At 43.7% G+C, this 16,937-nt stretch overlaps 3 protein-coding genes across 3 annotated transcripts; 2 read left to right on the plus strand and 1 right to left on the minus strand.

Annotated features, from left to right (window-relative positions):
* The first annotated feature begins 5,819 nt into the window (after positions 1 to 5,819).
* Positions 5,820 to 9,743, plus strand: LOC140730835 (histone H2B type 1-O). Its single transcript, XM_073051777.1, has one exon. It carries the CDS (start codon positions 5,844 to 5,846, stop codon positions 6,213 to 6,215), a length of 372 nt encoding a protein of 123 aa, XP_072907878.1. The 5' UTR covers positions 5,820 to 5,843; the 3' UTR covers positions 6,216 to 9,743.
* Positions 9,744 to 11,821: 2,078 nt separating this feature from the next.
* LOC140730044 (histone H3) lies at positions 11,822 to 12,363 on the plus strand. The gene has a single exon (XM_073050190.1). The coding sequence runs from the start codon at positions 11,891 to 11,893 to the stop codon at positions 12,299 to 12,301; it is 411 nt and encodes a 136-aa protein (XP_072906291.1). The 5' UTR covers positions 11,822 to 11,890; the 3' UTR covers positions 12,302 to 12,363.
* A 462-nt stretch (positions 12,364 to 12,825) lies between these two features.
* On the minus strand, positions 12,826 to 13,184 carry LOC140730045 (histone H4). The gene has a single exon (XM_073050191.1). The coding sequence runs from the start codon at positions 13,167 to 13,169 to the stop codon at positions 12,858 to 12,860; it is 312 nt and encodes a 103-aa protein (XP_072906292.1). The 5' UTR covers positions 13,170 to 13,184; the 3' UTR covers positions 12,826 to 12,857.
* Between the last annotated feature and the right edge of the window lie 3,753 nt (positions 13,185 to 16,937).

Raw genomic sequence — 16,937 nt, forward strand, 5'->3', positions numbered from 1 at the left:
CTCCAGTCTCAACATCCATCCTATAATGGTGTGACCAAAACTGTATGCAATACTTCAGATGCAATCTAACTAGAGTTTTATAAACTGCAACATAACTTCCTGACTATTGAACTCAGTGCCTCGAGTAATAAAGGTATACTTTCTTAACCACCCTATTAACCTGTGCAGCTACTTTCATGGAGCTATGAACTTGGAGACGAAGATCCCTCTGCTCATCAACACTGTTGAAGGTCTTGCCTTTCACAGTATAGTATCTCTTTACATTTGACCTACCAAGGTGTAACACTTCATATTTGGCTGGGTTAATCTCCATCTGCTATTTTTCTGCCCATATCTGTAACTGATCTATATCCTACTGTATTTTTTGCCCATCTTCAAGAAGGGAATCATGAATAATCCTGGAAATTATAGACCGGTGAATCTCATGTCAGTGGTAGGGAAGATATTGTAGATAATTCTTTGGAATAGGATTTATGAGCATTTGGAAAATCATGGCTTAATTAGGGAGAGCCAGCATGGCTTTATGTGGGCAAGTAGTGTCTTACTAACTTGATTGAGTTATGATGAGCTGATGAGGGTTTTTTTGGTCCCTTTTTTTGCCCATCTTCAACACCACAAATCTTCACATTGTCTCCAAAATTACTAAACCACCCATTTATATTTTCATCTAGGTCACTTATATACATCACAAACATCAGACGTCCCAAAACAGATCCCTTCAGAATACCAGTAATGACAGGCCTCCAGTAAAATAAGTCCCTTCAATCACTACCATCTGTCTTCTACGAATAAGCCAGTTGTAAATCCAAATTCACCATGAATCCCATGCATGTTAATCTTCTGGATGAGCAACCCGGTCAAACACCTTACTAAATCCATATAGAGAACAGATCTACTGTACCTTCATCAATCACCCTCATCAGCTCATCATAACTCAATCAAGTTAGTAAGATACTACTTGCCCACATAAAGCCATGCTGGCTCTCCCTAATTAAGCCATGATTTTCCAAATGCTCATAAATCCTATTCCAAAGAATTATCTACAATATCTTCCCTACCACTGACATGAGATTCACCGGTCTATAATTTCCAGGATTATTCATGGTTCCCTTCTTGAATAATGGGACAACATTAGCCGCTTACCAGTCCTTCAGGATATCACCAGCGGTTAGAGAGGACATGAAGACATTGGTCAAGGCTTAAGTAATCTCTTCTCTTGCCTCCCTTAATAATCTAGGGTATACCCCATCAGGCCATGGCGACTTATCCAACTTAATGCTCTTTACTTCTACTTTACCTTGAAATGCGCTGGCATATCAATTCATTTGGCTTTGATCTCCCTATCCCCCACGTGCTTCTCTTTGTACGGCACTATGTTCTATGTAACAGTCAACACTGTGCTGTAGGTACACAGAACTTCACAACAGCTGGCACCATACAATAAGGGCATAGACCTTAACAACAGCTGACACCATGCAGTCAATGCACAGACCTTTAAAACAGATGACAGCATACAGTGAGAGCACAGACCGTTACCACAGCCGGAACTCTACAGGAAGGGCACAGACCTTTACAACAACCCGTACCATACAGTAAGGTCACAGACTGTGACATCTGTCTTTGCTGGAATGTAAGGGCACAACCCGTTACAACAGCTGGTACCATAAAGTAAGAACACTGATCATTACAACAGCCAGTTCCATACAGTACTGTACATACATTACTGTACAGTGAGGGAACAGACCATTATGACAGCCAGTTCCATACAGTAAGGGCACATACCATTCAAACAGATGGTATCATTCAGTAAGAGTACTGACCATTACAACAGTTTGGTACTGGCTATAAGTACACACACCTTAACCACAGATGGCATCATACAGAAAAGGGACATACTGTGCCTATAAAAAGTATTCACCCCTTGTAAGTTTTCATGTTTTATTGTTCTACAACATTGAATCACAGTCGATTTAATTTTGCTTTTTTGACACTGAGCAATAGAAAAAGATACTTGTATCAAAGTGAAAACAAATTTGTACAAATTGGTCTAAATTTATTACAATTATTAAACACAAAATAATTGATTACTTAAGTATTCACTTCTTTTAATATGACACACCAAATCATTACTGGTTCAGTCAATTAGTGTTAGAAGTCACATAATTAGATAAATGGAGATCTATTTTTGGAAAATTGTGTACATTTTAAACAGGCAGTGCCATACAGTAAGGGCACAGACCATTCCAACAGCTGGTATTGCACAGTCAGGGCACAGACCACAACAATACTGTAAGAGTATAGGCCATTACAACAACAACAACCAGCTCCTTATAGTAAGGGCAGAAATGTTACAACAGTCAGCACTGATCTGTAAGGGCAAAGACCATTACAACACTTGTTTTTGTGTAGCAAAGACACACATCGTTACAACAGCTGGTACCATACAGTCAGGGCACACACTGTTACAACAGCCGGCAATGTACAATAAGAGCTCAGACCGTTACAACAGCTTATACTGTACAGTAAGGGCATAGACAGTTTCAACAGCTGGTACCATACAGTAGTGGCACAACAAGTTACGACAGGCATTGCCATACAGTCAGGGCACAGACCATTATCACAAACTAAACGGTACAGTAAGGGCACCGACCATTATCACAAACTAAACGGTACAGTCAGGGCACCGACCATTACAACAGTCAGTTCCGAATAATAAGGGCACCGACCATTCAAGCAACCAGTGCCATTCAGTAAGAGCACTGACTGTTACTACAGCCAGTACCCATCTGTAAGAGCACAGAGCTTTACCATGGGTGGCACTATACAGAAAAGGGATATTCCTTTCCAATAGGCAGTGCAATACAATATAGGCACAGACTGTTACAACAGATGGCACCATACAGTAAGGGCACCAACCGTTATACAGCTGGCTCTGTACAGTAAGGGCAAAGACCATTACAACAGCCGGTTCTGTAAGTTAAGAGCACTGCCTGTTATAATAACTGATACCAATCTGTAAGGGCACAGGCCTTTACTACAGATGGCACAGAGCATTACAACAGCTGGTTCCATACAGTAATGGCATAGACCATTTGAACAACTGGCCCCATTCATTAAGAACACTGACCTTTACAATAGCCAGCACCAATCTGTGAAGCCACAGAATGTTACCACAGATGGCACTATACAGTAAGGGCACCAACCATTATACAGCTGGCTCTGTATAGTAAGGACACAGACTGGTTCAACAGCTGGTACTGTACAGTGAGGGCACAGACCGTTAGAACTACCAGTACCACTCTGAAAGGACACAGACTGTTACAACATCCAGTACCATAAAGTAAGGGTATAGGAAGTTACAACAGCTGGCACTGTAAAATAATGGCAAAGACCTTTACAACAGATAATCTGAAATAAAAACGTAAAATACTGGAAACACTCACAGCTCAGTCTACATTGAAAATCAGTAACCAGCTTGAATCACTCAGGGCAGGCACTGACCCCAACATTCACAAACCTGTGTGTTACATCATATCAAAGAATACTGCACAAGTAATTTCTTATTTGGAAATTATCTCTAGTCCAGCAGAGTACCGGTAACTGGAACATCACTGTGTGAATCTTAAAATACTGACTCAGACATGCAAAACCAGTTCACAAAATGGAAGATACAGAGCAGCATCACTCAATTCATTTGCCTTATCAGCAGATGTCTTAATTACGTTTGTGTGTTTATTCCATTGATGGATTTTCTCCCTTGCCTCCTCTACAACTTGTGTCCAGTCTGCAGTCAAGTGAGGAGTTGCTGAAAACTCATTAACAACGTAGTCCCACAAATACTTCAAATCCGTATCTGAAGTAATACAAGGTGGTTTTTAAAAGTTAGCAGCTTCAATTGCAAAGGAGCAAATCACTCCAGAGACCAATAATCGCAGATATGGAGGATCCCATGGACATGTGGGGACTGGAGTGGGATCACGAGGAACAGCTGGCCAGCATAGACTCCTTTCCTGGGTATTACTTTTTATATTCCTTGACTGTTCATGGAGGGTCAAGGAAACTTTGTAGGTAAGCACATAGGTATTTGGTTGTGTAAATTCATGTGCATTGTAGTTGAGATAATAAAGTTACAGTACTTACATAAGAGCATAAGAAATAGGAGCCGGAGAAGGCCATCTGGCCCATCAAGCCTGCTCCGCCATTCAATAAGATCACGACTGATCTGGCCATGAACTCATCTCTACCTACCTGCCTTTTCCCCATAACCCTTAATTCCCCTAGTATGCAAAAATGTACCGAACCGTGTCTTAAATATGTTTACTTGTCAGTAAATAGAGATTCTCTCGGTGCCTCTCTGATCATTATTACTAAAGAGTGAGATAATGTGATGTGAGAAATCATATAACGTGAGAAACCCCAGTGGTCTCGCCATTGATAAATCTATCACTTTCCCAGTGCCATTCAAAACAATAGCTTATGCTGGTGGGTTACTTAAGGATATGCAAGTCTTCCCATGGTATTTGTCCACATTGCGAACCCTTTTCAAAGGGTAGGTTAAATTATTTCCATCATTTTAGTTGGTATTTGATTTGTATTGTTGTAATAAATTTGTGTCAATCATGGCAAGCAACCAACTAGCATGTGTGTCACAAACATCAGTTTTATACATTTCCTTAAAAATCAGGTCAATGTGGTCAGTCATCTGATTCATTGTATCTTGAATGAGCTTCAGAAATGTAAGTGCGTCCAGAGTTACCTGGGATGAACCATGACCAATTTGATTGCTTGTATCTGATCTTGATTCTTTTCCCCAGTAATACCCCACATTTTCTGTACCTGATTTTCTAATTCTGCTAAATCTAAGGTATTGAGCATTGTTAGCCTGATGCATAACTTGCTCCCACTGATTCCAACAGGCCTCAATTCCTTCTATTTCTAACTCATTTAAACTCACTCCTGAGAGGTAGACTCCCAAGCAGATGAGTAAATAACTGTCTCGTAGGCGAGCACCATTATTTCAGTTAGAGTAAAAATTACCTGCAAGTGCTGGTATCCTGGTACCCAAGTGACAAATTTCCCCGCATGTTTGACATGAATCCTACCCACTTTGTGTAATGCTGGTCTCATTACATTTAGGCGTTTGTGTAGTGTCAGCATCTTGAGGTTGTGGGGTGGTCAGTTTTCTAGTAGTTTTGAAAACTCTGAAAGGGCCGAGGTCCTGACAGAAACTCTACCCGTGTTTTTTAGTTCCCGTTCCATTCTCCTCTCCCCATGTACCAGATCCTCCTGTGGACAGTTTATAATGATGGAAGCAACCTTTGAGAAATGCTTGGTAAGGCCATTCCAATCGATTTACCTCTTGTATCAATCACTGCCCCACTCAATATTCACATGAGAATCATCCCTGAGAACTGTAATCTTACCGTGGCCCTTGTCACCTGAAGGTTGTTCAGTTAATCTGACCTGAGAACTGACAAATGATTATTCCCTCTGGCTTGATAAAGTCACCTCTAGTATTTTATTGCATAAGAACTGTAAGGTTTTGCATAAGGTTTAATCCGCACATGTCAAACCATCTACCCGAGCATAATAGAAGATTGAGTCCTCTATTTCTCCCTTAGAATTGAAATGGGTAGCCACTGGGAGATCCGCTTTCTCATTATCAATGGGTATGGGGTGCATTTGGTCTGTTCACATTCTCCAATTAAAAGGTTAGATGGAAATCTACCAATGAGAACGTTCTTTTTCCGATTCCTTATTAGCATAGGGCGGAGCATACTGTCTATTTAATCGGCGCTGCGAGTTAGTTTCGCTTATTTCCAGGTCCGAAACTGACTGAAGAAATGCCTGATCCGTCGAAAGCTTCCAAGAAGGGCGGCAAGAAAACCGTGTCCAAAGCGCAAGCTAAGGGCGGCAAGAAGCGTAGGAGGGCAAGAAAGGAGACTTACTCCATCTACGTCTACAAGGTAATGAAACAAGTTCACCCCGACACCGGCATCTCCTCGAAGGCCATGGGCATTATGAATTCGTTCGTGAACGATATTTTCGAGCGCATTGCGGGTGAGGCTTCCCGCCTGGCTCATTACAACAAGCGTTCGACCATCACCTCTCGGGAGATCCAGACCGCCGTGCGCCTGTTGCTGCCCGGGGAGCTGGCCAAGCACGCCGTGTCGGAAGGTACAAAGGCGGTGACCAAGTACACCAGCTCCAAATGAAGCCGCAGAAAGTGCTGACGTAAACCCAACGGCTCTTTTAAGAGCCACTCACAATTTCCATGGAAGAGTTTTACTAAATTTCGACATTGGATCGCAACAATCTTGTCTTTGAAAGCTTTAATTCTAATTCTATTGAAAGTTCAGTAAACTTCCCATCACTCCGTACAATCCTTTTGTGTCGCGTCCCTGCTTCATTGCGCTAACACCGACATTTTGCCCTCCTGCTTCCGTCAGCTTATCGCGACTTCCCCCACTCTCAAAAGCTTTGCACAAAGAGAAGGATTGGGGTGAAGACGTTATTTAATTGCTGTGAATATGATGTATTAACTGGAGTACTCCTGTGTTGTAAAAACCCTGTTTTTGGATTGAAGGATAAAACTATCATTTGGCGTACTTTCCGTTAACTGGGAACTAAGATTAGTTTGGAGTATCTCTTTCTCCTGTTCGCTCACTGATTTCACCGCTCCATATTACTCTAGGAAGTTCTTGGACGAACACGAAATTATCTCATTCATAAAAAATCTGATACGAGAGAATGAAAGGTCTCGCAGATCTCTACGCAGTGAACAAGGAAATCCTCCCGCGATCCCCCTCATTATAGCTTCCGGAGGATTGAGGAAGGGCAGATACGCCTTCTCCGAATAATATTGTGAAATTACCCAATCAGCGAGCTGTCTGATTCTCCAACGGTCAGACTGCGCCAGTGAAGCGCGGAAAATAACTGTCTCTCCCCACCCGAAATTTGAAAAGCCCACCAAAGAAAAATACGAACTTAATCAATTGTCTAAAGCCTTAGTTTTAAATCTGTACTATCATGGATTTCTTGCACAGCCAGTTATTTGATCTCACTGCACTTCTGTCCATACAGAATGTGAGTTAACTGTACCATGATTGACTCTAGGAATTTGTGGTTCTTTGTGAAAACACATCAGATTATGGAAAGGTCTCTCCTCAAACTGTGGATGGAGTACAGAACATTATGAACAGGTTGCTCTTCTCAAATTATGGCTGGAGTCACAGAAACAGGAGTATGAGTGGCCTCTGCAGAAGACAGAACGGGAAGGGGATCAGGAGATGTGGCTGGTGGGGGTGACCCACTGCAGCTGAAACATTGACAATTCATCAAACCCACAGATGCTGTGTTCCTCCAGCAGAGATTGTTCAATGCACCAGATTCCAGTATCTGCAGTCTCAAGTTTCCTTTCTCAAGTGGGTACCAGTAAACTCAATAAGTAAGCTCAGTGGACGTGGTGTATTCTTTCAGATGACTTTCTAGGACATACATGGAGTCAAAGAGCATGGAAACCGGCCCTTCAACCAACCTGTCCATTCTGTGTTTCCAGTGAGCTAGTCCCACCTGTTCATGTTTAGCCCATAGACTCAAAATGTCTTCTTGCCATCTATTATACGGTCTGCCTCAGGAATTGCTGCTGCAGTTCTACACTGCAGTCATTGAGTCTGTCCTGTGCACCTCCATCATTGTGTGGTTTGGAGCCGCCACCAAGCAGGATAGAACCAGACTACAGCGCACAGTGAGGACTGCCGAGCGCATTATTGGAGCCTCCCTGTCCTCTACTGTGGACCTGTACTCTTCCAGGTTGAAGAAGAGGGTGGGGAACATCATAAAGGACTCCTCCCATCCTGCGCACGGACTGTTTGATCTGCTTCCGTCTGGTAGGCGCTTCAGATCCCTCCAGACTAAGACTAATAGGCACTGGAGAAGTTTTTTCCCTACTGCGGTCACTTTGCTGAACAGTTAACTGCCGGTTAACTGTCGGCTAACTATTACTTGGATTGCACTACCTGTATGTATAATCTATATTTTCATTTATATTTATCATTATTATTGTTATGAGCAGAGAGACAACATCTGCCGGAAGTAAATTCCTTGTATGTGCATAGGTACTTGGCGATTAAAGTCTGATTCTGATTTATCTAGATTGTTTTTAAATATTGCTCATGTGCCTGCCTCAACCACCATTTCTGGCAGCTCATTCCAAATGCACTCCACCTTTTGTGTGAAGAAGATCCCACTGATCTCCTTATAAATCTCACACCTCCAATCTGAAACTAATGTTCTCTTGTTATTAATACCCTTTCCCTGAGAATGCACTTTTACCCTCTATGCCTTCTATCTGGGAAAGACAGAACAGCTTTTGAGAGATTTGACTCAAATGGTCACAGCAGTGAGGGATCTAATCATGGCACCAATTGAAACACATTGCTTTTCTCCTTAGTGAATACAGCTGAGAACTATTCACTTCACGCCCTGCCCACCTCCTCTTGCTCCGTACACAGGTTGTCACTTTGCTCCACAACAGACCCCACTCTCTCCTTAGTTACTCTTCATCTTCATACACTTACAGCACTCATTAATTATCATAGCAACCGCCCAAAAGCACACAAAATGAGCCACATCAAGACTTTGTTCCAAGGGAGCGGAGACAACCTTGCAGCATGGTGTAACTGAAGACTGATGAGGAGAAACACCTTTCAAGGATTCGTATGTAACATACACACTGAACTTCATACAAAGATGCCTACGAGGTTGACAATGCTCCAGCCAGGAAGTGACCAAACAGTTTGTCCTTCCATACATTTGCAAAATCTTAGTATTGCGATAAAAGAAATATCGCAATATTTCTTTTCACTCTTTTTCTCTCTCTGCCCCTGTCAGTCACTCCTTGCCTGTTCACCATCTCCCTCTGGTGCTCCCCTCTCCCTTTCTCCCTTAGCCACCCATCCCATGATCCTCTTCCAGCTCCAGCTGTGTATCCCTTTTGCCAATCATATTTCCAGCTCTTAGCTTTATCCCTCCCCTTCCTGTCTCCTGCTATCATTCCAGATGTTCCCCCTCCCACTTTCAAATCTCTTACTATATCTTTCAGTTCGTCCTGACAAAGGGTCTCAGCCCGAAATGTCGACAGTACTTCATATAGATGCTGCCTGGCCTGCTGCATTCCACCAGCATTTTGTGTGTGTTGCTTGAATTTCCAGCATCTGAAGATTTCCTCATGTTTGCATCATTAATGTTTATATTAACATTTATTGAGCATTCCCTTAATCTTGGCTGCCACTGATAATTTGTGACTTGTCTTTGCCTTTCGAACTTTCCTAACCATGAAGGAGAGGGGCATTAATTCGACTGGGCATCAGTCAGTCATGGCACAAGCAAACACATGGCATGTAAACTCTGCAGATTCTCTGTATTGCTGAAGGGTCTCTTCTTCAGTGCTCTTTCCCTGTCGCATCATCATTGTCATTATGTGCTATGTCATATGATGTTGGTGATCATGGTCTTCCATTTCTCTTTAATCTGAATATATTCTTATTCTTTGCTCTATCCATGACCTTGATTGCTCTTGGCAAATTTTTCAGCAGAAGTGGTTTGCAATTGACTTCTTTTGAGTTGTAACTTTACAAGACATTGACCCTAGCAATTATCTATATTCTTCAGAGATTGTCTACCTGGCATCAGTAGTCACATAAAAAGGATGTTTCTTTCTTTCTTTTTTCTTTTTTTCCCCTTTTTTTTCAGATAGGGGTCTAAGGGGGGAGGGTTAAGGGGAGGGGGAGGGCCAATATTAATTTTTCACTATTCTAATATTCTATTCATTTTATGTAATTCTCTTAAAACTTTAATAAATAGATAATAAAAAGATGCAGAATCGTTGTGCATTGAGTTAAGAAACTGCAAGAGTAAAAAGACCCTGATGGGAGTTATATACAGGACTCCAAATGGTAGCCAGGATGTGGGATTCAAATTACAATGGGATATGGAAAAGGCATGTAAAAACGGAAATGTTATGATAGAGTGGGGGATTTCAGTATGCAGGTAGATTGGGAAAATCAATTTTATGCTGGATCTCGAGAGGGAATTTGCAGAATGCCTATGAGATTGCTATTTAGAGAAGCTTATGTTTGAGCCCACTTGGGGAAAGGCAATTCTGGATTGGATGATCCGTGATGAACCAGATATGATTATGGAGCTTAAGGTAAGGGAACCCTTCAGTGCTAGTAATCATTATATGATAGAATTCATCGTGCAGTTTCAGACGGATAAGATAAAGTCAGATGCATCATTACTGTAGTGCTAGGGTAATTACAGAGGGCTGAGAGAGGAGCCAGCTAAGTTGATTGAAGAAAGAATGATGACAGAACAGCAAGGTCTGGAGTTTCTGGGGGCATGTCAGAAGGCGTAAGATAGAAACATACCAAAGATGAAGTGGTATTCTAAAGAGATGATGAGGTGACTGTGGCTGACCAGGGAAGTCAAAGACAGCATAAAAGCAATAGAGAGAGCAGATAATATAGAAAAAGTTGTGGGAAGTTAAAGGATTGGGAAGCTTTCAAAAACAAACAGGAGGAAACTAAAAACCCATTGGAGAGAAAAGATTAAGTATGGAGGTAAATATTATAAATAGGATACCAAAACATTTCTCAGGTATATAGAGTAAAGCAGAGACGAGAGTGATATCAGACCACTGGAAAATTATGCTGGAGAGATAGTAATGGGGGACAAAAAATGGCAAATGAACTTAATAATGCGTCAGACTTCACTGTGGATAATACTAGCAACATGCCAGAATTTCAAGTGCCATGGGACAGAAGAGTGCAATTACTAATACTAAGGAGAAGGTGCTTGGAAAGCTGAACCCTCTGAACATAGGTAGGTAACCTAGACCAGATGGACCACACCCCAATATTCTGAAAGAGGAAGCTGAAGAGATTGTAGAGGCACTAGAAATGATCTTTCATGAATCACCAGATTCAGGAATGGTCCAGATGGACAGGAAAATTGCAAATATCACTCCACTCTTTGGAAAGGTAAAAGGCGGAGGAAAGGAAATTATAGGCCAATTGACCACACTTCAGTGGTAGTGAAGAAGCTGGATTGCATTACTAAGGATGAGGTTTCAAGGTCTAGTTCACACGATTTCTTGCAAGGGAAGTCTGTTGGAAATTTTTGATGAAATAACAGACAGGATAGCCAAAGCAGAAGCAGTGGACACAGTTCATTTGGATTTTCAGAAGGCCTTTGACAAGGTGCCACTCATGAGGCTGCTTAACAAGTTATGAGTCCATGGTAATTCAAGAAAGATACCAGCATGGACAGAAGATTGGCTGACTGGCAGGAGGCAAGGAGGAAGAATACAGGGGGCCTTTTCTCGTTGACTGTCTGAGACAAGTGGTGTTCCACACGTGTCAGTGTTCGGACCGCTTCTTTTCACATTACATGTTAATAATTTGGACGTTGGCATTGATGGCTTTGTGGTCAGGTTTGTGGATGATATGAAGCTAGGTGGTGTTACAGGGAGAGTTGTTAAGGCAGGGTGTCGCAGAAGGACTGAGACAGATTGGGCGAATGGTCAGAGAATGGCAGCTGGAAAATAATGGAGGCCATGCACTCTGGTAGAAGGAATAAAGACTTCCGGTAGTTTTTCAACGGAAAAAATACCCAAAACTGAAACCACCTCCCCACCCCCAGTCAGCTTCAAACTAATGAAGGAAAATGTGCAGCCAATTGCAGCACTGAAACCCCGTAATGGACATCTCCCTTAGAACCAATCAGAGGGAATTGGGCGGCCCTTCATCAACCCTTTAAAACCCCGTCACCAACTCCACTCCAATATTTCAATTTCCGTCGCTCAGATTATTCGGACTGCTGAAGGAGAATGGCCCGGACCAAGCAAACAGCGCGCAAATCCACCGGAGGGAAAGCTCCCCGCAAACAACTGGCCACCAAAGCGGCGCGGAAAAGCGCCCCAGCCACGGGCGGAGTGAAGAAGCCCCATCGCTACCGGCCCGGCACCGTGGCTCTGAGGGAGATCCGGCGCTACCAGAAATCCACCGAGCTGCTCATCCGCAAACTGCCCTTCCAGCGCCTGGTGCGGGAAATCGCTCAGGACTTCAAGACCGACCTGCGCTTCCAGAGCTCGGCCGTCATGGCCCTGCAGGAGGCCAGTGAAGCTTACCTGGTGGGGCTGTTTGAGGACACCAACCTGTGCGCCATCCACGCCAAGCGAGTCACCATCATGCCCAAGGACATCCAGCTGGCCCGCCGCATCCGTGGGGAGCGCGCCTGAATCCGGCCTCGGCACCAAGCACAACAAAAGGCTCTTTTAAGAGCCACTAACTCAGCAGTGGAAAGGGCTGTCATTTCCTATTCACTCAGCTTTTGTGTTATCGACACGCCGATTTCCTCTGACCTTCCCCTGTGTGACTTGGGTAATTTTGTTCAACAAGACATCCCGGTTAGAGACCGCGAATCGGCTTTTGGAAACTAAATATCCAGCATCATTCAAATTGGTGAGTTAATTAGCATTTCGGCTAAATCTTGATCGAAATATGCTTATTTTTGCAAAATACGGTGTAAAACCTCCCGGCGGGCTTTTCTAATTTCAGGCCATCCAGAGTACTTTTAACGCTCTAGTTTCCGCTCTCTGCGTTCGGAGCGGGTTCAAATCGATGGGATAATTGTCAATAATTGCAGGAGAACTTGACCACCCTTTGTTTTAAATTTAATCACATAAGAATGTTAAAGGCACCTGACTTTCTCTCCCCGGTCACTGCTCTCTCGGTGAGTTGGTGGGCGGCTCTTAAAAGAGCCTTTGTTTTGTGTTTGGGAGAACGAAGAGTTGCTCAACCACCGAAGCCATAGAGAGTGCGGCCCTGGCGTTTCAGAGCGTACACCACATCCATGGCAGTGACAGTCTTGCGCTTAGCGTGCTCGGTGTAGGTGACCGCATCCCGGATCACATTCTCCAGGAAAACCTTCAACACCCCGCGGGTCTCTTCGTAGATCAGACCCGAGATCCGCTTGACGCCGCCACGCCGAGCCAGACGGCGGATCGCCGGTTTGGTGATGCCCTGGATGTTGTCACGGAGCACTTTACGGTGCCGCTTGGCTCCGCCTTTGCCAAGTCCTTTGCCTCCTTTCCCTCTGCCAGACATAACGAAGCTTCACTCCAGTCGTTGTTCAGTAACAAACTGTCTGCTGGTGTCTCCTTTTATACACAGCGCCCCGACCTGTCCGAGACACGCGCAGAGAGTGAGAGGGGTGGAGACAGAGTGACGGGCAGTGCGGGGAGGGAGAGAGAGACGGGAGGGGTGGAGACAGTCCGTGACAGACAGAGTGGAGAGCGGCTTCTCATCTTCATGATCTGCAACCGCCAGTTTCTAACGGTTTGGCCACAACGGAACAGAAACCCAGCGCCCGGAAAAACACAACAGATGCACAGGAGATATCGAAGGTCGGTCAGTGACATTACCACCTTAACTCCCTGGATAACTGACCCAAACCTCTTGAAATGTGTGCTCAATGCTCCGAAAATTAACCGATGATATTCTGGAAAAATCTGCAAATGTGCTGATCCGTTTTACCACATGATCATCCAGATCCTTGATATAGATGACAGACAAATATTGATCCGTACTTTAGAGGGGATATGATTCTGGATAAAGAAAATCATGTGAGGTAGAGTTCGGGTAGGTTGCAGAGAGCTCCCCCCTTATCAGAAGTAGATAGATGTGCTGGACACGGTGGGGTGAGGTGTGAGGTTGAGGGTGCAAGAGTGGTTATGTGAGAGTTTCTGAGGAGGTCCTGGTGCACCCAGACAGAGAGTACCTGGAGTACACCGCCAGAGAGAATGGTGGAAATAGAGTCAGAGTCGCTGGTGGTATTTCAGAAATGTCTCATCAAACATGAAGCTTAGGAAAATAGAGGGCTATGGATAACCCTAGGTAATTTCTAAAATAAGTACATGTTAGGCACAGCATCATGGGCCGAAGGGCCTGTATTGTGCTATAGGTTTTCTATGCTTCCATGTTTTCTATGTTCAAGGCTACAGGCCAAGTATCAGAATATGGATGATTTCCCACTGGCTGGTAGAGAGATGATGGGCCAAATGGACTGTTATAGTACTGTAACATTCTGTTATAGTGAGAATCAACCAACCCCTACCACTAGAATCATGTAAACCAGGTCAATACGATAATTGTATACATCATCTCTCCATCCCCATTAACCCTTTACACCTGGCCATAGTTTATATAGATATTTATATAATCCCAAGGATCTCTGTCAATCATTTCTGCAAATTAAAACGAACTTTCTTTTCCTTCACTTTCCAAATTTTGAACTGAAATGTTCACTCTATTCCTCTTTCCATAGCTGCTTCGTGAGCTGCTGGGGATATCCAGCATTCTCTGCATTAATTTCAAATTTCAACTGTTTCGTCATTCAAAATTAATTAAATCAAGCAAGCTCTGAAAAAGAAATCAACCTTGCTGAATTAAACTTGCTTTAATTTTCAACATTTTCAACTTTTTCTCTTTCAAAACACAGATGATTGGAATATTGTCCTTTCTGTCCTAGTGCCAAATATTTTTTTTCCCTTTCCCAACTGGAGATTTAATTCCAAAATATCCCCAAGAAGCCCCTTTGTAAAGTGACTGCCCACAGAGGCTCTCTGATTGACAGTTCATTCTGCCCTGACTCTCGGTATGTGGACAGGATGTCATGTGATGTGAGGTCACTTCCTGAGATGAATAGTGTGTGACCGCACTGACTGACGTTCCTGTGGCAACGGGATGGTGTTGCCCATGTAGGGGGTTTCGCTTGGGATGGAGGTGGAGGTGAGGATTTACTCTGGGTGGGCGGACAGCTGACCTGAAGTGGGGTTGGTCTCTACGTGCTGAGGTTTTGAAGGACGAGATGTGATGTAATTGGCTTCTGGGTTCCGCAGATTAATGTGGAAAGCCGGATAAGACAGCAAATGGATCAGATGAGCTGCTCCTTACTCTCTGCCATTGCCAAGCAGACATGCGAGCAGACTGGTAGGGTCTGGTGGGACGAGTGTTTCTCCACAGTGGGCATAATCTCTTCCTGTCTGCTAATTTGGGAACGGTGAGTGTCTGTCAGTGCCTTACTGCACCAGCTCCATAGTGCAGGTTTCCCATTCACATCCTCGGGCTCACATCCCTCCTTGGTCCTCACCCGCTCAATCTCTCTTCACATCCTGACAAGCTCTCACAGCTGTGCCGTCCTCCTTCTGTGGCCTCTTCTGCCTCTACATTTCCGTACCCTTTTCAGATCGGAGACCTGTGACAGTGGTGTGCTACAGGGATCTGTGCCCGGCCCCATGTTGTTTGTCTTGTATATTAATGATATGAGTCTGTATACTGAGAAATAAATGTACTTTTTTAATGAAGTAGATTGGAGGCCTGTGACCAGTGGTACTGCTGGGGAAGGTCCTGTGTAGTTTGTTTGTCTGTGAAATTGGGCAAGGAAATGACAGGTGGAATTTAATTCAGACAAATGCTGATTATTACATTTTAGTCCATTAAACCAGAGCAAAAGACTACACAGTAAGTGGCCGTGCCCTGGACAGAGTTGCACAATGGAGGGACCTCAGGATAGAATTCCTGAAAGTGCCAATGAAGGTAGACACGGTGGTGAAGAAATTGCACGACTTTGTGTGCCTTTGATCAGGCTTCTGATTACATGCACTGGGATGTTATGTTACAGTTGTACAGGATGTTGGTTGTACGGCACTTGGCGTATTGTGTGTAGTTCTTGTCACCTTGCTACAGGAATGATCTGATTCAGCTGGAAAGGGCACAGAAAAGTTCACAAGGAAGTGACTGGGACTGGAGGGCTTCAGTTCCAATGAGAGACTAGATAGGCTGTTTTCTCTGCAGCACAGAAAGATGAGTTTGATTTTAAAGAGGTTTATTAAATCATGCACAGATAAATAATCAGACATAAATTCTTCTGCAGCCTCACACTAACACTCTGTACCTTCCTCCAGTTCCTGTGACCCTCTGAAATGTCTGTTCTCCATGCTTGGCCCCTTTTGAATTCTCTCTTCTGGTTTTAGATCAGAGCACTCTACTCTTTTGTTTCTCATATGCATTGGTGATTCAGATCAGAATGCAAATGGCTTAACAGATGACACGAAGTTTGTGGTATTGTGGACAATTCTGAAGTTTGTGATATAGATTAATTAGGAACATGAGCAAGGAAATGGCAGATGGAATTTAACTCAGACAAGGACAAAGTGAGCCAGTTTGGTAATTTAGATTGGGGTGGTGCCTGCTTCATAAGTGGCAGGTCCTGGTGAGTGTTGTAAAACAGAGAGACAAAGGGGTGTGAGTACGTAGGTAGACAGGGTGGTGAAGAGACAGTTGATATGTTTGCCTTCACCAGTCAGAGCACTGAGCACAATTCCTTGGGGGTCATGTGACTGAGGACAAGACATTCCTGAGACGGGTTGGTGAACTATGTGCAGTTTCAGTCACAGAGCCGCAGGAAATGTGTCATTTGAGCTGGAAAGGGAGTAGGACATATTCACAAGGATATCTTTGGGGCTGGAGTTTTCAGGAGAGGGCTTGAGTTATAAGCAGGGAATTGATAGATGGGGACTTTCCTCTGGAGTATAAGGGCTGAAGGGGTTATATAAACATGAGGGGCATCAATAAGGTGGATGGTCAGAGTCTTTTCCCCTCAGTGGAGGGAAATTTCTATGTAAAGGGCATAAATACGTTGTGAGAGGATAAAGGTTTTAAGGGACCTGTGGGGCAACATTGTATCAGAGGGATAGGAAGGTAGGCAGAGGTGTGGTTCTGGCTGGTAAAGAATGACATCAAATCATTTGAAAGATGTGACATAGGATTGGAATTAAGAAAATAAGGGTAAAAGGACCCTGATGGCAGGGTCCA

The sequence above is a fragment of the Hemitrygon akajei genome, chromosome 7, assembly GCF_048418815.1.
Source record: "Hemitrygon akajei chromosome 7, sHemAka1.3, whole genome shotgun sequence".
Classification (NCBI taxonomy): domain Eukaryota; kingdom Metazoa; phylum Chordata; class Chondrichthyes; order Myliobatiformes; family Dasyatidae; genus Hemitrygon; species Hemitrygon akajei.

What these genes read in the sequence shown, in the direction of transcription:
- LOC140730044 (XM_073050190.1), top strand. Translation starts at nt 11,891, where the DNA reads ATGGCCCGGACCAAGCAAACAGCGCGCAAATCCACCGGAGGGAAAGCT.
- LOC140730835 (XM_073051777.1), top strand. Translation starts at nt 5,844, where the DNA reads ATGCCTGATCCGTCGAAAGCTTCCAAGAAGGGCGGCAAGAAAACCGTG.
- LOC140730045 (XM_073050191.1), bottom strand. Translation starts at nt 13,169, where the DNA reads ATGTCTGGCAGAGGGAAAGGAGGCAAAGGACTTGGCAAAGGCGGAGCC.